At 48.5% G+C, this 27,464-nt stretch overlaps 2 protein-coding genes across 3 annotated transcripts; one reads left to right on the top strand and one right to left on the bottom strand.

Annotated features, from left to right (window-relative positions):
• The first annotated feature begins 209 nt into the window (after positions 1 to 209).
• Positions 210 to 13,839, top strand: Sec14l3 (SEC14 like lipid binding 3). 2 transcript variants are annotated; one of them, XM_034508806.2, is made up of 12 exons: positions 210 to 370; positions 1,457 to 1,532; positions 1,781 to 1,824; positions 1,963 to 2,022; positions 3,104 to 3,292; positions 5,035 to 5,130; positions 5,929 to 5,989; positions 7,466 to 7,552; positions 9,764 to 9,870; positions 10,197 to 10,336; positions 10,420 to 10,589; positions 11,315 to 13,839. In XM_034508806.2, the coding sequence occupies exons 1-12, from the start codon at positions 317 to 319 to the stop codon at positions 11,434 to 11,436; spliced, it is 1,206 nt and encodes a 401-aa protein (XP_034364697.1). In that variant the 5' UTR covers positions 210 to 316; the 3' UTR covers positions 11,437 to 13,839. The 2 variants fall into 2 exon arrangements, with proteins under 2 accessions (XP_034364697.1, XP_076794337.1); XM_076938222.1 differs by lacking the exon at positions 1,781 to 1,824 and having other exon boundaries at positions 211 to 370.
• An 8,842-nt stretch (positions 13,840 to 22,681) lies between these two features.
• On the bottom strand, positions 22,682 to 26,438 carry Mtfp1 (mitochondrial fission process 1). The gene is made up of 4 exons (XM_034508787.2): positions 26,249 to 26,438; positions 25,431 to 25,558; positions 24,846 to 25,078; positions 22,682 to 23,517 (listed from the first exon to the last, which is right to left on the bottom strand). Exons 1-4 carry the CDS (start codon positions 26,313 to 26,315, stop codon positions 23,445 to 23,447), a joined length of 501 nt encoding a protein of 166 aa, XP_034364678.1. The 5' UTR covers positions 26,316 to 26,438; the 3' UTR covers positions 22,682 to 23,444.
• Positions 26,439 to 27,464: the final 1,026 nt, after the last annotated feature.

Below are 27,464 nucleotides of genomic sequence, written 5' to 3'. Positions count from 1 at the left end.
CCCTCCCTTCTCCAGGTCAGTGATCACTGGAGGCTAGAGAACACTGAGAGGGGCTCTCAGGAAAGCCAATCCCTCCTTTACAGCTGCCACATCTGGCAGAGGCCCTCTGGGCCTGCCATTTCCTCCAGACCTGTCCCAGAGCCAAACACGGGCCCTCACTTAATCCCAGTTATGTAATGTGCAATCTAAAGAGTTGTCCCAGGGGAGGCACCTGAGCCACACCCAGGAGTGGGGGGAAAAGGCTCCATCTGAATCGGGGCAGACTCGTAAGGCTGGGCTTCTGGTAACTCACTGCTCGTCAGTTGCAGTCAGCACCATGAGTGGCAGAGTTGGAGACCTGAGCCCCAAGCAGGCAGAGACCCTGGCTAAGGTAAGAGATCCCCATACACCTTAGGGGAAAATGGCTGAGGAGGATGAGGTGGAAAGGATGGCTAGGACACTGCCTCCATCTGTTGAATCTGCATCTCCTTCACATTGTCTTTCTGCTGCCATCTCCAAAGAGGGTCACATCCGACACAGCCAAGTGACATCAGTCCTGACCAGAATGGGTGTTCAGGGGAAAGCTCCACTCTGGCAACCATATGGGTGACATGTGTAGAAGTAGGCTCGAACTCACCCAGGAGCTAGACCAGACAGCTTTACCTGGCAGTTGTCCCCACTGTCCTCCCTTCCTGCCCGCTAGGTGGGCGCTGGAAGATGCAGCCCTCTGCCCTCTGATGGATTCTTCCCTGGGACCCTGAAAGGAAAGCTAATCTGTAAGAGGCAGAACAGAAAAATAGAACAGAGTGTTTGATGTGCCCGCAGCTGAAGGGAACAAGTGGATCATGAACCCTGTTCTTCCTCCCTTTCTTCTTCCTTCCTTCCTTCCTTCCTTCCTTTCTTCTTCTGTTTGGAACCATGTTTTTGTAAAGAATAGGAAGATTAGCCAATATACCAAGTGAACTAGGGAAACACCCAGTGTCCTGTCTACTCACCTGCTCATCTTTCCTTCTATCTGCATCTGTCCATCTGTCCACCCATCCACCCATTTACCCACCCATCCACACATCTACCCACCCATCCACCCATTTACCCATCCATCCATACATCTACCCACCCATCCACCCATTTACCCATCCATCCATCCATCTATTCATTCATCCATCCGTCCATCCATCTATGCACCCACCCATCCATCCATTCATCCACTCATCCACCCATCTATCCACTCATCCATCCATCTGTTCATCGATTGATCAACCCTTCATTTTTCTTGCCACCCACCCAGTCGTTCTCCATTCTGACTTTGCTCACACACCATTTCCCCTCATCCATCTGTGCCACAGCCCAGCTCTCCTATCTACCCATTGTTTCATGCTTCTCTCAAGCTGGGTCAGACTGAGTGACAGAGGGAAAGAGAGGCGGTTGACAAATCTTTGAGTTGGGAGGTCACATTAACAGGAATACCTCTTTTCAGTTCCGAGAAAATGTCCAGGATGTGCTGCCCGCCCTGCCAAACCCTGATGATTATTTTCTTCTTCGTTGGCTCCGAGGTGAGGGGAGAAGTGGAGATGTTGAGGATGGGGGGAGAGCAAGAGTAACTGAGTCTCCACAGCTCTGTAACAATCCATGGCTCTCAGAATCTGACCATGCCAGCTTAGGTTTTACATGTTTAAGTCTAAGAAAGAGGAGGAAGAAGAAGAGTCCGGCCAAGCCCCCAGGTTCCCCCATTGTTCTCACTAGAGGCAGGGCAAGGCAGTCTTGTCCTACCTTTACCCCCCCCCCCCCCATCTCCCCTCAGCTCGGAATTTTGACCTACAGAAGTCAGAAGCCATGCTCCGCAAGGTAAAATACCATCCTGGAGATTTGGTGACAGATTTCAAATGGGGGGAGGGTACAATCAGTGCCCCCATGTCTCTACTTCCATGCCCTGTTCAGGGTGCTGGGAAGCTCATGAGGCCTAACCACCCCTTTCATTTTCAGTACATGGAGTTCCGGAAGACCATGGACATTGATCACATCCTTGATTGGCAACCCCCAGAGGTGAGCCCCACCCTCAGACACCTCAGTCTCAATGGAAGTATCACCCAAGAAGCTTCTGGTCACTGGAGACCAAGAGGGAAGGAAAACAAGCAGATTCTCTTAGAAGCCATTAGCCACACAGGGTCTTTTCTGTAAGAGTAAAGAATAATTCCTGTCTCAAGAGTTCCAGCATTGGCCTGGAGGTGGTGTAAGACACTCTCAATCCAAGCACTTGGGAAACAGAGGCAGACAGATCTCTGAGTTCAAGGCCAACCTGGTCTACAGAATGAGTTCTAGAATAGCCTAGGCTACACAGAGAAACTCTGTCTTGATCCAACCAAAATATTTTAAAACTCCCTGCATGAGTTCATTTAATCATCTGAACATTACAAGGCAGGCATTATCATCCCTTTTGTCCAGTAAAAAATCTAGCAACTTGCCCCAAGTTCCACTGTCCCATTGTGAGTCTGCGGTTTGAACTTATGCCTGTCTGGCCTCCCAAATTTGTATCTAAGCCACTATAACCCGTCAGACCCTCTGTGCTCCCACCCCAGAGTTTCAAAGCATCCTGTCCAGTTGGAAAGCAACTGCCTATCAAGGGCACACCACTGGTAAGGGTAGAACCAACACTGGGGTCACAGTAACACAGTACCCGTTGCTGTGGATAGTATTGCCATCTTTGCCAGCACTGTCTTGGAGAGCAAGCATCTACGCAAGAGGAGGTGGGGTGGAGCTCAGAGAGGTGGTGTCACTTGCTCAAAGACATGGAGCACTGGAACAGCAGTGTGTCTATTTAAAATATACCTGATGGCTTTCAGAATGACATTCTTCATTACTAAACCAGACACGGAAGACATTGTAGGCAGGACCAATGTGCCCCGAAGCCTGAAGCCAGGCCTGGCTGATACTGGGCCTTCTATATTCACAGCTGTGAATAAGGCCCTCCTTTGAAAGACCCTTAATGTTTTCACTTGGGACCAGGCAAGCCAATGTTTTGTCCCATGGCAGGGTATATATAGACTTGTGTATGATAAGTTAGTCAGATCTGGGAACTCCCAGGGAGGTGTGTGATTCCAAGTGTCATGTATCTTTCTATGCCCAGGTGATCCAGAAGTACATGCCTGGAGGCCTGTGTGGCTATGATCGTGATGGCTGCCCCGTGTGGTATGACATCATCGGGCCACTGGACCCCAAAGGGCTGCTTTTCTCAGTCACCAAGCAAGACCTGTTGAAGACCAAGATGAGGGACTGTGAACGTATCCTGCATGAGTGTGACCTGCAGACAGAGCGGGTGAGGGTCTGGCTCAGTGGGGTGTGTGACTACAGGTAGGAGAGGCTGCCAAGACCCATGGTCCCAAGAACACATCTGTGTTCTCTCTACCGTGGTCATGGGGCTCTCCGGTCAAAGCCCCACCACTTATCATCTGTGTAACCTCGGAAAGTTCCTTACTTCTCTGATCCTGTCTTCTCCCCTTGGCAGGGTAGTCTGCACTGAGTAAAGAGATGACAGGATACTCCTCAGCTATGATGGGATTACATCCTAGTAAACCATCCTAAGTTAAAATACCATTAGCTGAAGATACACTTAAAACACCTAACCCACTCAGCATCATAGCTTAGCCTGGCCTGCCTCAAATAGGCACAGAGTACTTTTACTAGCCTACACTTGGACACTGAAAGACAGCACCATTGTGAATATCATTAGCCCAGAAAAAATTCAAATTCAACATTCAGTCTAAGAGTTTGAGTGAATGTGTGTTCACTCACACCATCATAAAGCTTTTAAAAATCATTAAGTCCAGCTATTGTCAGTGAAAGGATGGGTAGGTGGATGATGGGTAGGTGGATGGTGGGTAGGTGGATGATGGGTAGGTGGATGATGGGTAGGTGGATGATGGATGATAGGTAGGTGGATGATGGAGGATGGGTAGGTGGATGATGGAGGATGGGTAGGTGGATGATGGATGATGGGTAGGTGGATGATGGATGATGGGTAGGTGGATGATGGATGATGGGTAGGTGGATGATGGGTAGGTGGATGATGGGTAGGTGGATGATGGGTAGGTGGATGATGGAGGATGGGTAGGTGGATGATGGATGATGGGTAGGTGGATGGTGGATGATGGATGATGGGTAGGTGGATGATGGGTAGGTGGATGATGGATGATGGGTAGGTGGATGATGGAGGATGGGTAGGTGGATGATGGATGATGGGTAGGTGGATGATGGATGATGGGTAGGTGGATGATGGGTAGGTGGATGATGGGTAGGTGGATGATGGATGATGGGTAGGTGGATGATGGGTAGGTGGATGATGGGTAGGTGGATGATGGGTAGGTGGATGATGGATGATAGGTAGGTGGATGATGGAGGATGGGTAGGTGGATGATGGATGATGGGTAGGTGGATGATGGATGATAGGTAGGTGGATGATGGATGATGGGTAGGTGGATGATGGATGGTGGGTAGGTGGATGATGGAGGATGGGTAGGTGGATGATGGATGATGGGTAGGTGGATGATGGATGATGGGTAGGTGGATGATGGATGATGGGTAGGTGGATGATGGGTAGGTGGATGATGGATGATAGGTAGGTGGATGATGGAGGATGGGTAGGTGGATGATGGAGGATGGGTAGGTGGATGATGGATGATGGGTAGGTGGATGATGGATGATGGGTAGGTGGATGATGGGTAGGTGGATGATGGATGATGGGTAGGTGGATGATGGATGATGGGTAGGTGGATGATGGATGATGGGTAGGTGGATGATGGATGGTGGGTAGGTGGATGATGGGTAGGTGGATGATGGATGATGGGTAGGTGGATGATGGATGATGGGTAGGTGGATGATGGATGATGGGTAGGTGGATGATGGGTAGGTGGATGATGGATGATGGGTAGGTGGATGATGGATGATGGGTAGGTGAATGATGGATGATGGGTAGGTGACTCCCTGAGGAAACACGTAATTGAGTTGCCAATTCCCAAGTCTATGCTTGACCCTGGCACTGTTCCTTGCTCATCCTCACAGCTGGGGAGGAAGATTGAAACCATTGTGATGATATTTGACTGTGAAGGTCTGGGACTGAAGCACTTCTGGAAACCTCTGGTGGAAGTGTACCAGGAGGTGAGGAGGCAGCCCAGGGGTGGACACACACACACACACACACACACACACACACAATCACACACACACACACACGCATTCACACACACACACATTCACACACACACACGCATTCACACACACACACACACACATTCACACACACACGCATTCACACACACACACATTCACACACACACACACACACATTCACACACACACGCATTCACACACACACACATTCACACGCACACACACACACACACACACACACTTGTGTGACCAGCTTGGCCTGCTTTACCCTTACAGTTCACTTAAAGCACAAATTAATAAAAGGTGGTTTCCTTCCAAGCCCCATCCTGAAAAGAAACCTTAATAGGACTCCTGGGAAGTGTACAGCGTGGACCTCGGGAGAGCACAGGGCCGCAGTTTCAGCCCTGTCACTCCCTTGCTCTGAGCCCTGGGCAAGTTATCTGTCTACCATCCCTACCCCCTCCCATACCGCCATGTACTTCAGCTCCCTCTCCTCCATCTTGGGGACAGTTAGACCCAGGAGTGAGTCTGTAAAGCATGTGCACAGTGCTGGGCAGATTCTGAATGCCTGGCACACTGCAGTCTCCATGGTCATCATCTGTTGTTAGAGGGACTGTGTGGTTACCATGGGCATTTGGTTCTAGCCGTCTTAGGTGGGATGCTCCCCTTCAGAGGTCAATGGAGGTGATACATAAAAGGGTATTTCCTCTTAAACCTCCAGACAGGATATAGCAAAGGAAGTGGGGGAGAAGGTGTGGGCTCTGAGGGGCTTTCTTGGTTCCACAGTTCTTTGGCCTCCTTGAAGAGAATTACCCAGAGACCCTGAAGTTTATGCTGATCGTGAAAGGTGAGATGTGACTCCCTTACTGGGGCCTCCATAGCCCTATCTTTCACCCTTAGAGTTTTGATGCCTCTTCTTTTTAAATTTTTTTTATTTTGTATTTTATTTACATTTCAGATGCCATCCCCTTTCCCCATTTCCCCTCCCTAGAAAACCCCTATCCCATGTCCCCTTTTCCTTTTTGCTTTTATACAATTTTTTTTAAAGTGTTAGTCAAAGGCTGGGCAAGCCAGTTGGTGGCTGGCACAGAGGAAGGGCTCAGGAAGTGGTAACATCTGGTTTCACTCCAAGAAGGGCAGCTCCAAACTCAGCCCCACTAGAAACACCTCTTTCCTTCCCTAGGATCACCTTTCCATCTTTGGGCTGTCTGTGGTTCTAAGCTGTCCAGGCTGGCCTTGAACTCACTCCATAGCCTACATAGGCTTGGCACTTGCAATGTTCCTGCCTCAACCTTCAGAGTATATGGGATTACAGACCTACACTCCTATTTATTCTTTTTCTTTCTTTTCTATTTTTGGGGGTGTTCTTTTGTTTTTGTTTGTTGGGGGTTTTTGTTGTTGTTGTTGTTGTTGAGACAAGGTCTTACTATGTAGCTCTGGCTGTCCTAAAACTCACTATATAGACCAGGCTGGCCTCAAACTCACAGAAATCCATCTCCCTACCTCTCCCAAGTGCTGGGTCTGAAGGCATGCACCACCATGCCTAGCTCATCCTGTTTTTCTGAGCAAGTTATCTGCTCCGTGAAGGGCTCTGAGCCTATGCCTGTGGTGCATGTTCCTGGCCTGGCACCATTCTGGGGGCCCAGTAGCCATTTGGGTGGCTGTTGCTCAGGTTGATAGGTTGGTAGAAAGATGGCTTGTTTGATAGTTGGTTAACTCATTGCTTGGCTGGCTATGCAGCTGATTGGCTCTCTGGTTGTCTGAGTAACTGGGGATGGGTTGAAGAATTGACTGGGATGGCTGACTGGTTTTTAGCTTGGTTGGTTGTCTGGTTAGCATTTTGGTGACTGGATGTTTGGGTGGTTGCCTGGCATGTTGGCTGGCTGGCTGGCTGGTTTGTTCTGCAGCTGAATTTGTATGGTCAGCTGGTTATTTGGAGATGGACTCTTTGTGTGAATGATTGGTGGCTGTAGAGAGCAATTGATTATTTGTCTAGCTGCTTGGCTGGTGGCTGATTAATTTTCTCTTTAGCCAACTTGTTAAGTTTGGTGAATTGGTAAGTTATTTGTTAGCAGGCTGGCTGGGTTGTTGGCACTTGGCTGGCTGTTGGTAGACTGGTTAGCTTATTGGTTGGCTGAGGAGGATGCTGATGACTGGTTCACTTGTGCAGTGTGTAGGTGGCTGATGGATGGATGGTTAGTTGGCTGTTTCTTGGGTCTGAGCTGACTGGGTCCATCATGACTTCTGTATCACTGGCTGTCTGTTGTAGAAAGGTAGCCCAGTGGCTTGATCTCTCCCTGTTGATCTTCTTGTGTCTTTCTAGCCACCAAACTGTTCCCTGTGGGCTACAACCTCATGAAGCCATTCCTGAGTGAGGACACACGGAGGAAGATCATAGTGTTGGGAAGTAGTAAGTCCTTCCAATGCCCTGCCCCCAGGCTTCACACCTAGGCTGTAGAGTGACTGCTGGTCCATCCCCAGGCTTCACACCTAGGCTGTAGAGTGACTGCTGGTTCATCCCCAGGCTTCACACCTAGGCTGTAGAGTGACTGCTGGTTCATCCCCAGGCTTCACACCTAGGCTGTAGAATGACTGCTGGTCCATCCCCAGGCTTCACACCTAGGCTGTAGGGTGACTGCTGGTCCATCCCCAGGCTTCACACCTAGGCTGTAGAGTGACTGCTGGTCCATCATCCCTTCTGGCACTCAGTACATCATCTGCTCCTCCTTAGAAAGTGAGACACTTTCTAAGCCGCATTCCCTGCCTTAGCCTCGGGATGAGTGAGGAGAAGGCTGCCCTGCCCCCTTACATTGCAGCTTTATCGCTTCTCAACCTCGGCTCTGTGCCCTGGCTTTCTTTCTGCACTTGTGAACCCCGTGCTTTTAATGGCAACTCTGACCCTAAAGAATACTGCCTTAGGTTATCTCTGACCTCCATGTACATGTGCACCTACACACAAGCCATGCGGACAATGTAATTTGTTTTTATAAAACCAAGTGTACTGGGCCATAATGATGGCTCAGCTGCCACCAAGGTCGATGACCTGAGTGTCCCTGGAGCCACATAGTAGGAGAAAACTGACACTCACAAGTTATCCTCTGACCCACACATGTATGTTGTGATGTGTGACTCCCTCACACAGACAATAAATATAATTTTAGTTTTTTTTCGAAACAGGGTTTCTCTGTATAGCCTTGGCTATCCTGGAACTCACTCGGTAGACCAGGCTGGCCTCGAACTCAGAAATCCGCCTGCCTCTGCCTCCCAAGTGCTGGGATTAAAGGCGTGTGCCACCACCGCCCGGCTATAATTTTAAACATAATAAAATTTATATATATATATATATATATATATATATATATATATATATATATATTAGAAGGAAACACAAACAGAATAAATCATTTTAAAGGTATTGTTTGTATTTTCCTATTTTCTCAATTTTGCATATTATTATAAGTAAAAAGTAATAAGAAAATAAGTACTTTTAATTCCTCTTTTTGTTTTGAATTTTAAGATGCAGTGGCCTCTAATTCACCATCCTCCTGCCCCAGACTCTTGAATGCTGCTACTACTACCATTGTATGCCATTCCCCTAGCAAGAGCTGCTTTTAGAAGTGGCAAAAGTGGGCTGTGGGTATATCTCAGTCACCAAGAATTTGCTCAAACATGTGAGGCCCTGAGTTCCATCCATGGCACTGTAAAATATGTAGATAGATAGATAGATAGATAGATAGATAGATAGATAGATCGGATAAGATGAAGAAAACTAATTTTCAAACCCAAGTCAGGGAGCCAGTGCTTGGAGGAAAACCATTCCTCGAGTGGAGTGTTCGGTTCCTCTAATTGTGTGAATCTAGAAATGGATCTAGAAATGGGGGCTGGAGTCTTTATGTTCCTCACTTCCTTTCTTCCCAGCACTCCAGCTCCTACCTCTACCCATTCCCACTAGGAATGAGAGTTTGATGGGTGAGAAAGTAGCCTGGCTGTGGGGAGGCACTAAATTCTGGAGCAAAATGGGCCCAAGTCCTCTGTTCCTCTGAGGCCCACAAGGCTCAGTAATTTGGCCCTAGTGTTAAAGGCACTGTGCTGTTTCCCATTTCTTGCTGAAGGGGAGGAATATTTCACTGCCACAAGGGTCAATTAAGGTTAGCCACAGGGCTAGGACCATAGCAATCCCCAGAATCCAGGGCCTCTAGAGACTTGCATATGAGTAACAGCAATGACATTATACCTCACGGTTGTGATGATAACAGAGGCAGGTGATTCTCTAGACAGAGCTGCTCCCACCACAAGACCTTACAGAATAATCTCAACAAGGTCCTGGACTCACAGTGCTTTAAAGTCCCCTTGAGACACTCAAGCAACTCTCAGCTTTACTTCTCATGAATCGGGAGACCATCAAGAATGTCCAAACCCATCAGCCAAGGGCAAATGTGTTTCCATAGCAACTGGATGCTAGGAAAACCATTTCCTATAGCCTGGGGTCCAGGTGACTTGGGAGTTATCCCTGGCAGCCTAACTCCATCAGTGTTTGGAGACACACGTTCAGGGTGTCCTGGTGGGTGTGGGAGGCTGGTCCTCCGGTGTGATAACCATCATTGATCCTTCCTACTCCCAGACAGCTGGAAGGAAGGTTTGCTGAAACTGATCAGTCCCGAGGAACTGCCTGCCCATTTTGGGGGGACTCTGACTGACCCAGATGGGAACCCCAAATGTTTAACCAAGGTACACAGAGCCTGGGGTCAAGAAGGGGTTGGGGGAGTATAGCTGGGTTCCTTTCCTACCCACCTATCATTTCACAAATATTTCCAGTTAGACCACTGGGTATAGAGTCTGGGTGTGTCCAGCTTATCAGGACTTGATAATGAGAAGATGTGCAGAGAAAGATGAAATGGGGAGTTTTGGTTTGGAATTAATCTGAAAGAAGCTTCCAGAGGAAGCCCTAGCCTCCTAGAGAGCCAAGAAAAGGTTTGGGGAAAGGGGAGTAGCAATCTTCCCAATAGAGATAAATGTGTCTCTGGCAAGAGAAATGACTCCAGAATCTATTATAGATCAACTATGGCGGGGAGATCCCCAAGTCCATGTATGTGCGTGACCAGGTGAAGACTCAGTATGAGCACTCGGTGCAGATTAGCCGTGGCTCCTCACATCAGGTGGAATATGAGATCCTGTTTCCAGGCTGTGTCCTCAGGTAGGAACAAATGACTCCTTCCACAGCTGGGCCCCGGCCCCTCAGGAGCCCGTCACACTGAGCAGCAACCTGTCCTCTCCCAGGTGGCAGTTCTCCTCTGATGGTGCAGACATTGGCTTTGGAGTTTTCCTCAAGACCAAGATGGGGGAGAGGCAGAAGGCAGGGGAGATGACCGAGGTGCTAACTAGCCAGCGCTACAATGCCCACATGGTACCTGAGGATGGGAGCCTCACCTGCACTGAGGCTGGTGTCTGTAAGTCCACTCCAGCTGTGCACTGGCTCTGGAGACAGGAACCACCTTCCACATGGCTTAAAGGATTAACATGGGTAGTGGCTCCTTTCCCCAGACACATAGTCCAGGTTAGATCCTTCATTCATTCTCAAGTCATATTTGTGAGCACTTATGTGCACCAACAGTCAGAGACACATGGACCCCGAGGAACTGAGGGTGCTTGGACCACAGGACACAGGCATAGGACAATAGGGCAGGTGGTGCTTTCCCCATGAGGCCATGAGAAGTAAGCCAACTTACACACAGCCTCAAAGCTGAGTGCCATGCTACCCCAGCTCCATATCAAGCTCAATGTAGTTTCACAAGTGTAAAACGTGCCCAATCTGGGAAGGACCATTGTTTGGGTCACCCATGGTCTGAGGATTAAAACCATTATCTCAGGCTTTGTCCAACACCCACTTTGTCCAAGAGGGATGGGAAAGCTTCTGTTGCTCTCAATAGATGCCTCATCATGTGAGCATCCAGGTATGAAGAATATACCTGAATTAGTATAATTAACATCCGTTGTTCTCACTATCTGTTGATGGAACTAAAGCCAGGCTGGGCGATTGTCAAGAGGAGGCAATTTCTGTTTATAGACTCTGCTCAGGGCAGCAGGTCCCACAGGGAGGTAAAAGGCACAGTGGGGATTACACCAGCTTAGCAAGCACAGCCAGTAGGAACTCATCTTTCCTTTTGTCTTCTAGATGTTCTGCGCTTTGACAACACCTATAGCTTCGTCCATACCAAGAAGGTCAGCTTCACGGTTGAAGTGCTTCTCCCAGACGAGGGCATGCAGAAGTATGACGAGGAGCTCACCCCTGTCTAGGTGGATTCCCCTACTTCTCAGAGACCCCAACTTTCTGTTTTCTCTCGTCTCTCCTTTCATTCCTAAATCTGATCATTAGTCAGGCTTACTCTGTGACGCCAGTGAGCAGAGGAAGAGATTGCCCAGAGAAGATTTATCTACTGTAATCAAATTTTAAAATTATGAAAGGTTGGAGGGTATAAAGATTGCAAAAGAGAAAGAAGCATGAGGGAAAGGCAGGAGATGGGTGTCACTGGGGCCCGAGAATAGGGAAATGACTCTACTTGACCTCATCTCTCCTGAGACGTTTGTATTTGAGTCCCTGTGGGCTGTGAGTAGCTTGAGTTGGAGATCGTCTGAATCACCTTTATTTCTATTCACTATATAGTAGATGCTTAGTGTATTTCTGTAAGTTAAACAGAGGACCAGAAGGTAGGAAGCACAGGACTCACAGAAGTGATTAAGAGGCCAAACAGCAGATTTCAGCACCCTGGACAGATCCACACTTGCTCAAGACCCAGGCCATCGGATCTGACAGTGGTTTCCTTTTGGGAAAGGAAAAACTCCACACCTCTGGCAGGAGGCACTCGCTTCTGACTTTGCCTGAGCCAGGGGCACATTATTCTCATAATTACCTCCTTCCTTTTAAACTCACAGCCCATACTTTAAGACATTAAAAGAATTTTTCCAGGGCTAGAGAGATGGCCCTGGCTAATCTTCTAGAGGTCCTAAGTTCAATTCCACATGGTGGCTCATAAACATCTGTGATGGGGTCTGACGCCCTCTTCTGGCATGCAGGTGTACATGCAGACAGAGCACATAAATAAATCTAAACAAAGAGTTTCTCCCAAAGCAAAGAATGTCAGTACCTACTTTCAATGCTGCTGGGCAAAACAACAACAACAATAACAATAATAGCTGTTGTTTGCTGAGGATTGTCACTGTTCCAAGAGTTTTACAAGGTAGGCTCATGCCATCCTCACACCACCTATAATACACCTTATCAGAGCCACTTTATGAATGAAGAAACCAAGCTCAGAGAGGCTAAATTAGCCACTCAGTGTCATACAGTCTTAAGCAGCAGATCTAGGACCTGAGGCTTTTATTCTTTATTTAGTCAGAAGGCATTGCTCTAAATTGCTCTATGATGCCCCCTCATAAGATCCTGCTCTGACAAGACAATAAGGAAAGTTTTGATTGTCCTGCATCTTTAAGTAGAGTTACTGGGTATCCCCATCCCTCTAATCCCTTTTTGTAAATGGAAGAGATAATCCCCCAAATTGAGCAGTCCAGCTAATGAAAACCCACGACGTGTGAGGAGGTTGTCCAAGAAGCCTCACAGAGGGCTGGAAGGACTTGTAGTCTGATGCCCAGTGATCTGTCCTCTGCTCACACAGATGCAAGGATGATCACCATGCCCTTGGGGAACTGGGACAATGCCAGGGTTCCATTTTTTTTCTCAATTTCCTGACCCATGCTGGGTGCACAGACACTGGCTTGAGTCCCGTCTTCTGACACAACTCTTGCCAAGAGATGATGAATTAGTCCAGAGAATGAAGGGAGGCCAGAACCCAAGGGCTCTGCCGTTTCCATGAGATGCACCATGGGAACAAATTAAGAGCTGAGTGCAAAGCCTGACACTCACCGAGCTAACAGCATTCTGTGACAGGGAGCAGGGTCATGCACAGACCTATGCCTACACTTCAGGGTACAGGCTCTTATGCCAATCTTATATATAGGGGTCATCTTAGGGTTTCCATTGCTGTGATGAAACACCATGACCAAAAGCAACTGTTCATCATCAAAAGTGGTAAGGACAAGAGTTCACACAGGGCAGGATGCTGGAGGCAGGAGCTGATGCAGAGGCCATGGAGGGATGCCGCTTACTGGCTTGCTCCTCGTGGCTTGCTCAGCCTATTTGGTTTTTTTGTTTGTTTGTTTGTTTGTTTTGTTTTTTTAATAGAACCCAGGACCACCATACTAGGGATGGCACCACCCACAATGAACTGGGGCTTTCCCAGTGATCACTAATTAAGAAAATGCCCTACAGCCAGATCTTATGAAGGCATTTTCTGAACTGAGGCTCCTTCCTCTCTGATGACTCTAGCTTGTGTCTAGCCAGGACAGAAACTGAACTCCCAACAGCACTGGCCTCATTTTCTTCAGTCAGTGGGTGGTAGAACTGGACCAGAGCCAAGGCGCCCTCCTCACTTTATGACCTCCAGGTTCTTGTGTGATGTTCCAAACAGGGTAAGACTGCCTCCTCCTTTCTGAACAGGCAGGGGAGGGGAAAGTAACTGGAATCACAAAAGAGAAGAAAGATGGGAAAGAGAAAGCTGTCCATCTTTGAAAGACTCTGTGTGATATTGGATGGTACTTAAAATGTACTCATTACCTGACATTAAAGTTTAACTGAACATCCCATATCTTTTCAAAACTGTTTACCAGTTCCTTAGTAATTCCACATGTGAACACAATGTTTTTAGGTCAGAGTCACCCCCCTTCTCCCATTCCAACGCCTCCTGGAATCCCCCACATACACATCTCCTCAACTCCATGTCTTCTTTTGTTTTTATAACCCACTGAGTCCAATCAGAGCTGCCCAGATGCTCAATGCTCACAGATATGGGGCTCCAGCCACTGTAGCATGGGCAGCCTGCCATGGGCCACACTGTCGAAGAAGATAAACTCTTCCTTCCAGAGGCCACTGACTGCTAATAGCTCTCCGGCTCAGTGGCAGGCCTCATGAATCCCTTCCCTTTACATACTGGAGTATTGTGTGATTGATGGTGTGCTGGCAGCCACAGCTACTGTGAGATTGAGTGCATTAGTCCCGCCATACCCAGAAGACTCCCTAGCCTCTGACTCCTAACAAATTTTCTGTTCCCTTGTGCAGGGAGTGACAGGGATGTACCATTTGGGGCTGAGTACTCCGTGGTTACTTATTCTCTGCACTCTGGTCAGTCGTGAGTCTGTATTCACCATTATGTGCTGAGTATAGATGATTCTCCGTTGAGGGTGAGAGTTGCATCTGGGCATAAGGTTAAAAACTTAGAAGGCACTGTGATACCACATTCCTTTAGCAAAAAAAAAAAAAAAAAAAAAAAAAAAAAAAAAAAGCAGTTGGTTCTATGAGCTTTCCAGTCACGGATTCTTGGCCAGGTTTACAGCACCAGATGTGAGCTGCCTCCTGCAGAATAGACTTTATTCCAACTAGAATGTGTTGGTTACTCCAATATCATCCATGTCATTATTGCACTGTGGGCATATCTTCCCAGGCTGGCCATTACTGTAGCTCACACCATACACATCTGGGTAAGATTGTTGATGGCTTTTCTGTGCCATTGGCCTACATAGCACCTCCTGGCACTATGGAATCTGACCATCGGGGAGGATGTTTTTGGATCACTACCAGGTTGATTTCTCTGTGTCCTGTGATCAAGATGTCTGGTGTCTTCAGCAGTGGGGTTCTGCCTATTCCAGTAAGGTCTGGGTAATCAAGAGTGATGGCAATCATCTTACTGTTTTGGGGGTCTGTGGGCCCCACACCAACACCAGGACAAAAGGTATCCCACTTCTTCTGGCACTGGGACTTTTGTTTGATTATCTATGGCTTCTGGGAGGAACATTCTGTGTAAGGTAATGCTAATAAAACCTTTTAAATACACATTTTTTAGGAAGTTTACAAACAGTAGCTTTCATGGAGCTTTTCTTTTCCATATTACTTTTTCAAACATCCCTCTCCCTACATCACCCTGTGCTTCGTCTATAAAGCAAGTCTATAATGAAGAATGAGGGAGAGAAGCGGGTGGGAGGGGCTGGAGAGATGGTTCAGGGGTCTAAAGCATTTCCTGATGTAGAGACCTGAGCTTGTTTGCCAGCTCAGACTCAGTACTTCGGCTCCCTCTTCTGGCCTCTATCAGAACTGCACCCATGTACTCAGAAAATAAAAATGAAGTATTTTTAAAATAAATGGGAAGGATAAAAATAATTAGGGAGGAAGAGTGGAAGAAATAAGAAATAAATAGGCCTGAGGAACACAGAGTGGCAGCACCCGCATTTTGGGCAAGTCATGTTATAAGAACCTTGGAAGAAAATGGCTGAGCGCCAGATACAGAGCTGGAGAGGGGGGACCCCCGCCCCGTGCCCACTGAGGCCAGAGAGTCAGAGGACAGAGTATGGGCTCTTTGCACACTGGGAGCCTAGGAAACTGTGAGTGGTGGTGTTGGTATGTCTTTGTTAGGCTCGCCTCTCTGCAGCTGACAGAGGGACTCACTACCAGAAAGCTGGGACTGTGCCATGCAGGTGTGAAAGAAATCCAAGTTCCTGTTTCTTCTTCCTTCCTTAAGAACCCATTGACATAGAGACAACACCAAGGGGTCAGGGGTCATGTCTGTCTCCTAACACTTAGTGCAAGAGAACACAAGAGCCACATGAAGTGACAGCAGGGACAGACCTCTAGAGAGATCGAAATCTTCATTGTAAATCTATTGAAGAATTGCTAGGAGCTGGTCGTGGTGGCATATATCTGCCACCTGCCATTTGGAAGGTGGGGACAGGAAAACTCAAGAGTTCAAGGTCATCTTTGGCTACATAGGCAGTTCCAGGCCAGTCTAGGCTACACAACTATATTCCATGCAACATTCTGGGCACATTTCTAAGATCTACCAGAAATAGGCAGGGCTTGGACAAGAAGAAACTTCCCAGCAGAGCCTGGGGCACCTCATAGCTTCTCACCTCAACCTCTCCCCTACCACTGAGCAACAAGTCATTGGCCCAACACTCAGTGTCTGAAGTCATTTTGTACTCACGGATAGAACTAGACTTGGGAACCAAGACTCAGGGAGGTTAGGTGACTTGTCCAAAGACACACAGCTTATGGAGTCCATCCTCTGACTACTCCAGGCTTCAGCCTTTTCCTCCCCCAGCTTGAGATTCCTAAGGAAATTCGGAATCCTTTGGAACCATTGTTTTAATAGCCTGACAGCCAGAGGGAGGGCACATGTCTCTGTGGAACAGAGCTTCTCAGCCTTCCTAATGCTGCGAACCTTTAATACAGTTCCTCATGTTGAGGTGAAAATTATTTTCATTGCTACTTCATAATTATGAATTTGCTACTATTTTGAATTGTAATATGTGTGTTTTCCCGTGGTCTTGGGTGATCCCTGTTTAAGGGTCATTTGACCCCCAAAGAAGTTGTGACCCACATGTTGAGAAAAAGGGACTTCCTTCACATTTGTGAGTGTATGGTCTCTCTCTCTCTCTCTCTGTCTCTGTCTCTCTCTGTCTCTCTCTCTCTCTCTCTCTCACACACACACACACATACACACACACTTCTGAGATCACACAAACATTTCCTCCAAATAAACTATTTCATTAAGGGACAGAGGAGGACAAGGTCTTGCTATGCAGCCCAGGCTGGACCTCAAACTCACATTTCTCCCCCCTCAACCTCTCAAGTAGTGGGATTACAGGCCTGAGATGCGTGGCTCAGAAAATCCTTATGGGTGGAATCCCTCAATGATGCTAAGATTGGCAAATCTTACATCTGGATTAACTATCAGGTGGGACAACCCAATCTTTTAAAAGTATACGTCTTTTGTTATGATAGTGAGAAAATGGTGGTGGAGGCCCCACCCAGATGAATGGTTTTCCAGCCATTCTCCTGTAATCATTTTAGTTGCTTCAGATAATTAAGAATTCCACACTGAGGTAACAAAGGCTCAGAGCATTAAATGATTTGTCCAAAGTCACACAGCCTGTGGGGGTCAGTTCTGCTCTGACCAAAGAGTGCCACTGGCCGAATGGTGGCACACAGATGGCTTTGTGAGCTTGTGCTAGCAATTGCAACTCAGGAGAAGTTCACTAAGAGACTGGTCACCATGACCAGTTTGACCGACTGACAAGCACATGTTAGGACATACTGCCCCCTAGTGGCTATTTTGAGTGTTTCCTAAAAACTACCCAGGACTTGCCTGGGGACCTAACTGCCAGGCTGTTTGTTTTAGGATAAAAACCACAAGGCCTGGGGACTGGCCATCCCTACTTAATGTAGCTTCCTGCCTGTGACTCTTTCCTGAAGATGCCTGCGGTCCATCATAGTCCCTGCTGGCCTCTTTTGGTGTGGATCTTACACTCGTCTGCTGTACCAATTCCTTTGGGAGAGGAACCTTCTAGGATATTCCATGTGAGCCTCAAAGAGCCCAAAGGGGCTCTCCTGAATCAAATGGGAGTCCTGCTATGAGGAATACTTAAGACTTTTGTGGAGAAAGCGTGGTCACCGAGCTCTTACCAGCTCCCGGGATGAGGGGCCGGCTTGTTTACCATATGGCATATTCTGGACTATTAGGTGACTCCCTAGCCCATCTGGCAGCAAATGCCTCAAAAGTGCTGAGAGGTGGGAGCAGGGTCTGAGGCAGACCTTAGCTTCTCTTTTCTACTCTGCCTAAAGCCACAAGTCGGGTGTGGCTGACCCTGGGTTGGGTCCTCACAATCTAGGGTCTACCAAAGAGGCAAACTCATTATGGGGAAGCAATCTCTACCCATGGATTAGTGGAGCCTTTTGTGGGTTCCGTGACTGCTGGTGAGGCAGCAGAGGGGCTCTGGAAGCCAAGACAAGCTGACTATAATTTATTGTAATTTATTTTCTCCTTCTTTTTGGTCTATAGACCAGACTGGCCTTGAATTCAGAGATCTGCCTGCCTCTGCCTCCAAAGTGCTGGGACTAAAGGTTTTAGCCACTATGCCTGGCTCAAGTTTTTAAACCCAAGAGTTTGGGAGACATGTAACTCTTTGACCTTCTTACACTCAAGGAGAATAACAAGTACTGCCCTCTATGTTGTCAAACACTGGTCTTTGCTGTCTGCCTGGAGCATCTATTGTTTGGTTTAACTCTTCCCTAAAGTCCTCTGCAGCAGCCACAAGCAGGCCCACTTCACAGATAAAGAAACTGAGACTTTAGGTCACACAGTATGAAAGGCAGTAGTGCCACCTTGGTATCCACAGAGGATTGGCTTCAGGACAATGCCATCACTATGACATTGAGGACACTCAAGTCCCTTACATAAAGTGGCATTGTGATGGTTTGAATCTGAAGTGTCCCCCATAGGTTCATGTTTGAATGTTTGTTCTACCGTCCTATGTTGGTACCATTAGGAGGTGGGGCCTGGCTGGGACCAGTCTTTGAAAGCTTTGCCTGAGCTCTGCTTTCCACCCCATATTCTCTCTGCCTTTTAATCCACCAGGGTATGATGGGTCTCTCATGCTCCCACAGCCTCTTCTGCCATGATAGTCTAACCTGCCACCCTGGAACCACGAGCCAAGTAAACCTTTCCCCCTTAAGTTGTTTCTGTCAGGTGTTGTGACCAATGGAGAAGCAACTAATCCAGGCATGACAAGACCTTCTGGCCACACGGCCACACATCTCTTGGTTACTGGTCACACTGGGTACAAAGCAAATGCTGCAGAAATGCCCTTTGGTGAGGGGGGTGGCCTTTGAGACAGGGTTTCTCTGGGTAGCCCTGGCTGTTCCTGGAACTCACTCTGTAGACCAGGCCGGCCTTGAACCAGGAGATTGCCTGCCTCTGCCTCCCAAGTGCTGGGATTGAAGGTATGTGCCTCCACTGCCCAGTATGCATAAATGTTCTTAAACTGTGGGAATTACAGAATTGTGGCAAGATGTCTGTATGCATGCCATTTGCTTTTCAAATACTCTTCATCTGTGGTGGGTTGAATCTGCAGATGTGAGACATATGGATACACATGACCACCTCCCACCTACGCTATATCAGCCAGGCTCCTCCCTGTCCGGACGGTTATACTTTCTGTCTCTCCAAACTTTAACTGTCCTGGTCTCTTACACTAGAAAGCCTCCACAGTTCACTTGACACTGATGACAGAGTCTGCTCATGGTGACATTTACATCATCAGCTACTGTGGGTAAAACAGTGGAGTTTGAGGAGCCCTTAACACCCACAGAGTTTTGCAATGGTGATGCTTGATCACTCAGTCCTTCTAAGTCTTGACTGTGGAAGCGAGGCCCTCAACACAGGGACATCCCTGTGTGTAGCAAAGCCTGTGTCTGCTGTGTGGACTCAGACCATGCTGTGGGGCTGTCCCCTAAACCCGTGGCTTCTAGGAACAGTTGAGTCCCTTTGTCCCTGGTGGAGGGTTCACTGAACCACTAGGGCAGAGGTTGTTTTTGAAAAAGAACGAGGCAGCCCATCTGAGATCTATTTGCCCAGCCTCTTACCTGTGGAGCAGAGCTGGCTGGTAGGAACTGGAGCCAGAGCCAGCTGCTGGATTTTCAGGAATTAATGAGCTGTCAAACAGCTATGTCAACCTCTATCATGATGACAAAAACACCTGTCATAACCTGAGGGAGGGAGGATTGGTTTTCATGGTTTCCGAAGTTTTAGGTTGTGGTTGATCTGCACCCGTCACTGAGAACCTGGAGGAAGGCGGGGCATCGTGGTGGATGTGATTGGGCAGAGATGCTCAGCTCTGAGAAGCAGAGTCTGAAAGGTCAGGGTAAGCAGTGACCTTCGGAGGCAGGGCTTGTGGGGGGAGATGGCCATCAACATGGGTACTAGAGGCCAAGATGATCACAGCGGACATCCCTTGATGCAGGAGCAACCTCCCTGGGCCCTTTCCCTCAGGACACTAGAAAGCCATGTCCTCCAGCCAAGAGGCCAGGGAGGGACAGACCTACCTCATCAACAGCTGTATCCAGAGGTTTCTAGAAGCCACTGAAGGTCAGAGTTCCTCAGCTGCAAGTAGAGGGGGCAATGCTAAGATTCAAATACACATCTCCATTAGCTGTTGTCATCTATCCCAGAAATGAGGTGTCAGAAGGAAACAGGTCAAGGACAGTGGGCGACTGGATGCTCAGGCTTCACAAAGGGGCCCAGGCAGACTCCAGCCAAGAGCTGACCCAAAGCTCATTGGAAGTGTTGAGCAATCCTCAAACCCAGCAAGGCCATTCCTGTGGGCCGTTCTCTTCTATCAAACGTTGATGCCATGACAGGTGGTCCTGAGATTGTCACCAGTTGCACCAATCTGGAGAAGCGGAGGTTAGGAGAACTCTAGAGATTCGTTTGTTTGCTGTTTTGTTTCGTTTTTGTTTGAGATGGGATCTCATTACGTAGCCCTAGCTAACCTGGATTCTGTATAGATCAGGTTGGACCTGAGTTCACAGAGATCCACCTGTCTCAACTCTGCCTCCCAAGTTCTCAGATAAAGGAATGCACCACCAGCCCTGGCTAGAGGTTTCTGTCTCATGACCAGTCCTCAAGTTGTTTGTAATTTTTCTCTATTATTTACTAACAGCGTGAAGCCATTACCCTTGGCTGACACACCCTTTCTTCCATGGTACAATGTTAAGGATCACTGATGAATCCCAGGACAACCTGTAGGACCTCCAGGACTCCACGTGCTTTTAGCCCCTGAGCCATCTCCTCATCCCTATGGATACTGTGCACACCTATTGTCAGCAGCCTCACTGTTGGTCCTCCTTTCTAGGCACCAGCTACTGTAATAAATTGCAGTCTAAGTATTAAGTGGAAAATCCCCAAGACAAGCAGTTTGTGCGTCTTGCATAGTTCTTACTATAAAATGCAGTTACCATTGTTCTAGCTTATTATTGCCATTGTAGTTGGTCCCACAGGACTCTCCTCAGAGCCAAACTGCCACCATCCTCATGAGTTCAGCTGTGTCCACTCACAAAAGATAGCCACATCTGGGGTTTGTCGACTTGACTGTTCTTCATAGGACAGTGTCCAGCCACTCCTCTCAGCCAGGTCTATGCAGGCCTGTTCTAATGGCATGTGGCCTCAGAGAATGGCTAGACATAGCTAGGTAAGGAAGGACTAGGGAGGTGGCTTCATCTATATAGCCATGGGGAAGCCATCATCCATGCTGGGTACACGCTGGGTGTAAGACACGGTATAGAGGGTCTACTGGCATCTGTGGTTTGAGGCATCCTTGAAAGGAATGGCTTCTGCCAGTCAGCTATGTCACATGACTTCCCCAGCTGTGTTAAGGGCTTTACTTGGATAGTGTCAAAGACGACAGGATGGGTACGTTTTCACCATGGAAATAGACAATAGAGTCTTCCTATCCTAAGGCAGTCAGTGGTTAAACACTGACCAGCAACGTACTGCTCTGGCCCCCCTGCTAGCCCAGGAGGAGGGTAGATGGCATGAGTCTCCTTTCCAGATCTAGATCCTAAGGATCAGAGAAGGCAAATGACCTAGCAGAGGCCTCACAGAGTAAACAGTTACAAGTAAGACTCAGACACGCTCTGGCGTCCATCCATTTCCTTGAATTATCATCTCCTTGTTAATAGACAAACAAACTCCACTATGCACCACATCTTCATTCTCCACTCCTCTGTGGGTGGCCGGCTCCATCTCCCAGCTATGTGAATAGAGCAGCAGTGAAGACAGATGTCTCTGCGTGAGGACACAGGGTTCCCTGGGTCTTAACTTTTTGAGGAAACTTCATACTGACTTCCATAATGGCTGTACTAGTTTGCATATCACTTGCCGCGGATAGCGGATAACCGTTCCCCCTCCTCCGTATTTCTTCAAGATTTTCCAATCACTTCTTACAAGGTCTAGAATCCAGTTCAGACTCCCTGCCACAGCTCGAGAGACATCTTGGACAATATGACATGTGGTGGTTTGAATACACTTGGCCCACAAGGGAGTGGTACCGTTAGGAGGTGTGACCCTGTTGGGGGAAGTGTGTCACTGTGGGGTTGGGCTTTGGAGGTTTCCTCCTATGCTCAGGCTCCATCCTTTGTGGAAGAGTCAGTCTCTGGCTGCCTTTGGATCAAGGTGTAGAACTCTCCGTTCCTTCTCCAGCACCATGTCTGCCTGCATGCTGCTACGCTTCCTGCTATGAAAATAGACTGAATCTCTGAAACTGTGAGCCAACCCCAATTAAATGTCCTTTATAAGAGTTGCCTTAGTCATAGGGTCTCTTCACAGCAATGAAACTCTAAGACCCCACCCCACCCACAGCACAAAGCACCTCCCAGTTCTCTCTACCTTAACCTTCATTTCAGACTTTTTTTTCCTTTTTCTTTTCCTTGGATCTGATATTGCTCTTGAAAAGGCTTGAGCCCCTCTCTTGTTCTCCCTACAGCCCTTCCTGCAGAGCTAGGAGACCAGCCTACTTCTCCCTCAGTTTACCTGTTCTAGAAGGAGCGCCATGCTGTGGTCATAACCCTGCTTATCCCTTGGAAAAAAAGAAGAAAAGAAGATGCCATTTTTGAAAGTTTTATTGGCCTAGCACTTGGTTTGTGATTGTCCTGCCTCTAAACCAGACCCCAGCAGTCCCTGCAGCAGGGATGGGCTGGCCAGAGACTCTGCCCTGAGTCCCAAATGCTGTACCTCTGTGTCTTTCCCTAAGTCACTCAGCCACATTAGCACAAAGTGACTTAGAATAGCTGGAAGCCTGGTCCTTGCTTGTCATGTGATCTCAGGAGTATTCCCTGCCCTCCCTGGGACTTAATATCCTTATCCTCCATGGGAGGATACAGCTTTTCCATCAGAAGATAGACCTGGAGGCTAAGAGGTACTTAGTGGTTAGAGCACTGGCTGCTCCTACAGAGGAACCAGATTCAGTTCTCAGCACCCACATGGTGGCTCACAACTATCCCCAACTTCAGTTTCAGGGGTGTCTAATCACCTCTTTAACCTCAAAGGGTGGTGCACATACATACATACATACATACATGCAAGTAAAACACCTATACACATAAAATAAATACTTTTTAAAAAAGGACTTCAAAAGACAGGCCCAGCCAGAGTTCATTCCCACTCAGCACAACCAAGGCCACTGATGCAGACAGGGTTGGGTCCCACCCCTGGGTGTCGCTACAGCCACTATGCTCCAGGGCCTTCATCTCCAAGCTCCCATCAATTTGAACCCACTCAGATGGCAGTGCCATGGACCCCAAACAGTCAACGTATCCACGTTCTTTGATGTGAGTGGGCAAACCCCAGGCAAGACTCAGAGCAGGGTCAGGGGGTGCTGGGCTTCTCAACTGATGGGTACAGCTTGCGCAGGCTAGAGTCCAGGAGGAAGTCCACTGACCTACAGAGAGAGAAGGCCTGGTGAGCAGGTAGCCAAGGAAACACACAAACTACAGGGAGAGACTCCTCCATACAGGGTACCAACAGTAACCATGTCAAGACCCATTTTACCATTCTCCCCCCACTTGGGCTCCTTAGGGAAATCACGTTTAACCCTTCCCCCACCCCCCAAGAATAACAGCCATCTTCCTTTTCTTTCTACAGCTGGAGAAACTGAGGCACAGTGGGTAAAGGACTCACCATGAGGCTCAGGGTGAGTTATGCTTCCTCCACCCCACCCCCACCACCAGTGAGACCCGCCTTGTACTTTAATTGATATTCTACCTCTAGCGCTCGCTCTCTCTCTCTCTCTCTCTCTCTCTCTCTCTCTCTCTCTCTCGATTTTTTTTTTAAATTTATTTCTGTAACTGGGAAGTGGTGGTGCACACCTTTAATCCCAGCACTTGGAAGGCAGAGGCAGGTGAATCTCTGAGTTCAAGAATAGCCAGGGCTATACAGAGAATCATATCTCAAAGAAACAAAACAAAACATTGTTGTATTTTTAATGCATATGCATGCTCTATCTGCATGTACACCTACATGTAAGAAGAGGGCATCAGACCCCATTACAGATGGTTGTGAGCCACCATGTCATTGGTGAGAAGTGAACTCGGGACCTCTGGAAGAGGAGGCAGTGCTCATATCCACTGAGCATTCTCACCAGCCTGGTCCTACCTCTAGTGCTAAGAGCAAGTGCACGACACAGGGTTGGCTAATCAGAAGAACAATGGCTCAGACATAAGCCCCTCATCTGAATGAACCAATAAAAATCTTCCTTGGGATTTTTGCTGTCACTATGGAGAAGTTTTGATGGGGCCTAGGATGTTGGGAGGGACAGGACACTGTGAGTCACTGGGACATGGCGGGAGAGTGAAACCCACCAGGACGGGATGGAGAGAGGAGCCGAAGGAGGCTGTGTGGCAGCCGCGCGCTCCGACGCCCGGATTCAGCCATGCCGAAAACACCCCAAGACTTTTATTTTGTATTTACCTAGCAAACTGAGTTTGACTCGTACCGCTATCTGCTCCCTCCATCCAGCACCCCAGGGCCCCTGCTCCTGGCTACCTCTGGCTGTTCCGCATCACTGGTCTTTCTGTGAACTTACATGACCTTTGTCCAGTACCTATAAGGCATTCTGCTTCCTTTTCCGCCGCTCTGCTGCTCCATGACAAGAGCACAGATGGCCTCTCTACTTCAACCCTGCCTCTGCTGCCCCAGTCCTGTGCCCACAGCTCACAGCCTAACTCTACCTGCAGAGTGACTGGTCCCTGAGACTAGAAAGGCACCTACCTGTCAATGGGGTGGACGATGACAGGGATGGCCAGCAGCCCAAGTGTGGTGGTGGTCCATTTGCGAACAGTCGGGGGCCAGCGGGTCATAGTACCCAAGACATAGAGAGAGGCAGCACACAGACGGTTGATGGTGAAGCCTGGGATGACCACAGAGGCCAGAGACTGCCACACAAAGGTGTCTACCACAGCCAGGGCCACTCTGGTGCTGCGGCCTGCTTCAGGGCTTGGCACCTGGAAGGTACAAAGACATTTAACCCAGCCGGGGCAGAGGTAGAAAACCTATAGACAGAAGCATGAAGGTGGACCAGGGAGGAAGAAGAGTAAGAGGAGGTAGCAGGGCAGGAGGAAGGAAGACTCTGGGCTGTACTACATTCACGATTGGGATGATTTGCCCACACCCAGGAGAGGTACCAACTGTCACCGCCAACCCATGTGGTTTGGTCGAGTGGGGATCAACGGTCCTATAAATTGGATTGGCTTATGGACTGCACTATGAGACGATAACAGGGATAGGACTGTCCACATACAAGGCTGCACACCCACTCACACTAGGGTGGGTTGGGAAGGGTTAACTAACACTCACCTCTCCTGCCTTCTTGCCTTTGTCTATGGCATCGGCCAGGACATAGGAGCTGGACACGCCATAGCTCAACCACACCACAGCTGCAGGAACCAGGGAGCGGAAAGCCTCCCCCACCTCATTGGCATAGCCTGGAAGAAAAAGGTATTTAATTTTCTGGCCTGTTCCACAAGGGGGCGCTACACAGAGCGCGGCTTCTAACCCTAACCTGCTAAACTACAGTGAGGCAGGTGACCTCAGTCAAGTGACTTTACCTTTTGGTTTCTAGGCCTGTGGACTGACACCAACAATGAATTCGTGGCTCATTGATCAAAGTCCCCAGCCGTGGTTCTGGGGATCTGCACCAGGGAGGCGACTGGAGGCCAGCGAATAACTGAACGTGGACTTCACTGACATGTATCAATCAAGTGCCAGGTCTTTCAAGGCCTTACCTCAGCCTGATCTTACAATCCGCACCCGACAAGAGTGTCTCGCCTTCAGCCCTTTTTCAGAATAGAAAATTAAAGCTTACAAAGAGCCAGGGAAAGGCAGGCTGCTCTAGGAGTCCACTGACCCCATGGCTAGTGCACGGTCATGGCAGAGGGCAACCCATGCACTCGGTTTGTGCCTCCAGAAGAGTCCCATGGACAGAGCTGGACCCACAGTGTTGTGTGACCTTGGACAAGTCCCTCGCCTCCTCCTGAGCCCTGTCTCCAGCCCAAGCCGAATAATAACTAAGTCCCCTTTCAGACTCCAGATTGGCAACCCAGGACCACTGGTTTTTTTGGTCCCCCCCGCCCCCGGAGTGGTGGGGTCTCTGCGTATGTCACTCCCACGCTCACCCAGGTAGCGCACCCACGTGTCCCGGTAGAGATCGCGCTCGGCGCCCTGCCGCTGCTGCTCCGACATGACTTCCCCGGCACGGTTGGAGTCACTGCAAATTAGAAGCTCACTACAACTCTGTCTCCACTAGCACTTGGCAAGAACCCGCCAGTAGTGCGAGGCTGAAGGACAGGTCGGGCTATCGCCACTGCAGGGAGTGTCTGAAAATTGCCTTATACACCCAAGCCCCTCTCCTAGGCTTCGGTTTTGTAGATAGACGGTTGTGTTTTCTCTGAGCAGTTAACGCAGAACTCTTCCAGACATGATTTTGGAGTTAAACAAGTCATAGTTCCAATTGAAGGATGTATCTTCTTAGGCGTGAGACTTCTAGGAAAAGTGTATTTCTCTGAGCCTCAGTTCCAGCATTCACTGCCTTAGACAGCCACAAGGACTAATTAATTATAACAGTAATTATGTATTCGGTAGACTCAGGTTTGCTTCTTTAAGCACTTGCACTAGCGTCGGGTCCTATTTTACAGTAGGGACGTAGAGACACAAAGAAGACAGTCACTCTCTTGACTCATGCAACTGTTAAAAGGGAGAAGGGAGTTGGGGAGTTATTACAAGGGAGAGAAGCGCTCTGAATCAATTCCCTGGGATTTCAGGGGGTCAATGCTACGGTCCCTGGAGACAAATCCTACTTGGGCCGCCTAGTAGATGTAAATCACCTCCTCCCCCAGTCCCAGTGCCCAGGTCTGTAAAATAAAGTGGATGAGACTGGAGAGATGGCGCAGTGGTTAAGAGCGCTTACAGCTCTACCAGAGGACTCGAGTTCCAGTCCCATCATCTACATCTCACAGATACCTGTAACTCCACCTCGAGGGAATGTGACACTTCTGGCTTCCACAGGCAGCACACCCCCGCACTCCCAAACACACACACACACACACACACACACACACACACACGCACATACACCTATACATTCACTCATAGAGACATACAGATAGATACAAATAAATATGGTCTTAAGTCTTTTTATAAGCCAGGCATGGTGTTGCATGCTTTAATCTCAGAATTTAGGAGGCAGAAACAGGCATTATGTGCGTTCGAGACCAGCCTGTCTACACAGGGAGTTTCGGGCCTGACCCGGGCTACACAGTACAAAAATTTCCAGCTAGATAAGAACAAGATTTCTGCATAGCTCTTTTAGCTTTTTTAGATCCGATAGGTATA

This window comes from Arvicanthis niloticus, chromosome 7 (genome assembly GCF_011762505.2).
Source record: "Arvicanthis niloticus isolate mArvNil1 chromosome 7, mArvNil1.pat.X, whole genome shotgun sequence".
NCBI lineage: Eukaryota > Metazoa > Chordata > Mammalia > Rodentia > Muridae > Arvicanthis > Arvicanthis niloticus.
This window is presented reverse-complemented; position numbering and strand designations above follow the sequence as displayed.

Bases quoted from the DNA above. Each gene is read 5' to 3' on its own strand.
- Sec14l3 (XM_034508806.2), top strand. From the start codon at position 317: ATGAGTGGCAGAGTTGGAGACCTGAGCCCCAAGCAGGCAGAGACCCTG. The intron at 2,023-3,103 runs GTGAGCCCCACC...TTCTATGCCCAG, and splicing joins TTGATTGGCAACCCCCAGAG to GTGATCCAGAAGTACATGCC. The intron at 7,553-9,763 runs GTAAGTCCTTCC...TCCTACTCCCAG, and splicing joins GATCATAGTGTTGGGAAGTA to ACAGCTGGAAGGAAGGTTTG.
- Mtfp1 (XM_034508787.2), bottom strand. From the start codon at position 26,315: ATGTCGGAGCAGCAGCGGCAGGGCGCCGAGCGCGATCTCTACCGGGAC. The intron at 25,559-26,248 runs GTGAGCGTGGGA...TTTTTCTTCCAG, and splicing joins CACGTGGGTGCGCTACCTGG to GCTATGCCAATGAGGTGGGG. The intron at 25,079-25,430 runs GTGAGTGTTAGT...TGTACCTTCCAG, and splicing joins AAGGCAAGAAGGCAGGAGAG to GTGCCAAGCCCTGAAGCAGG.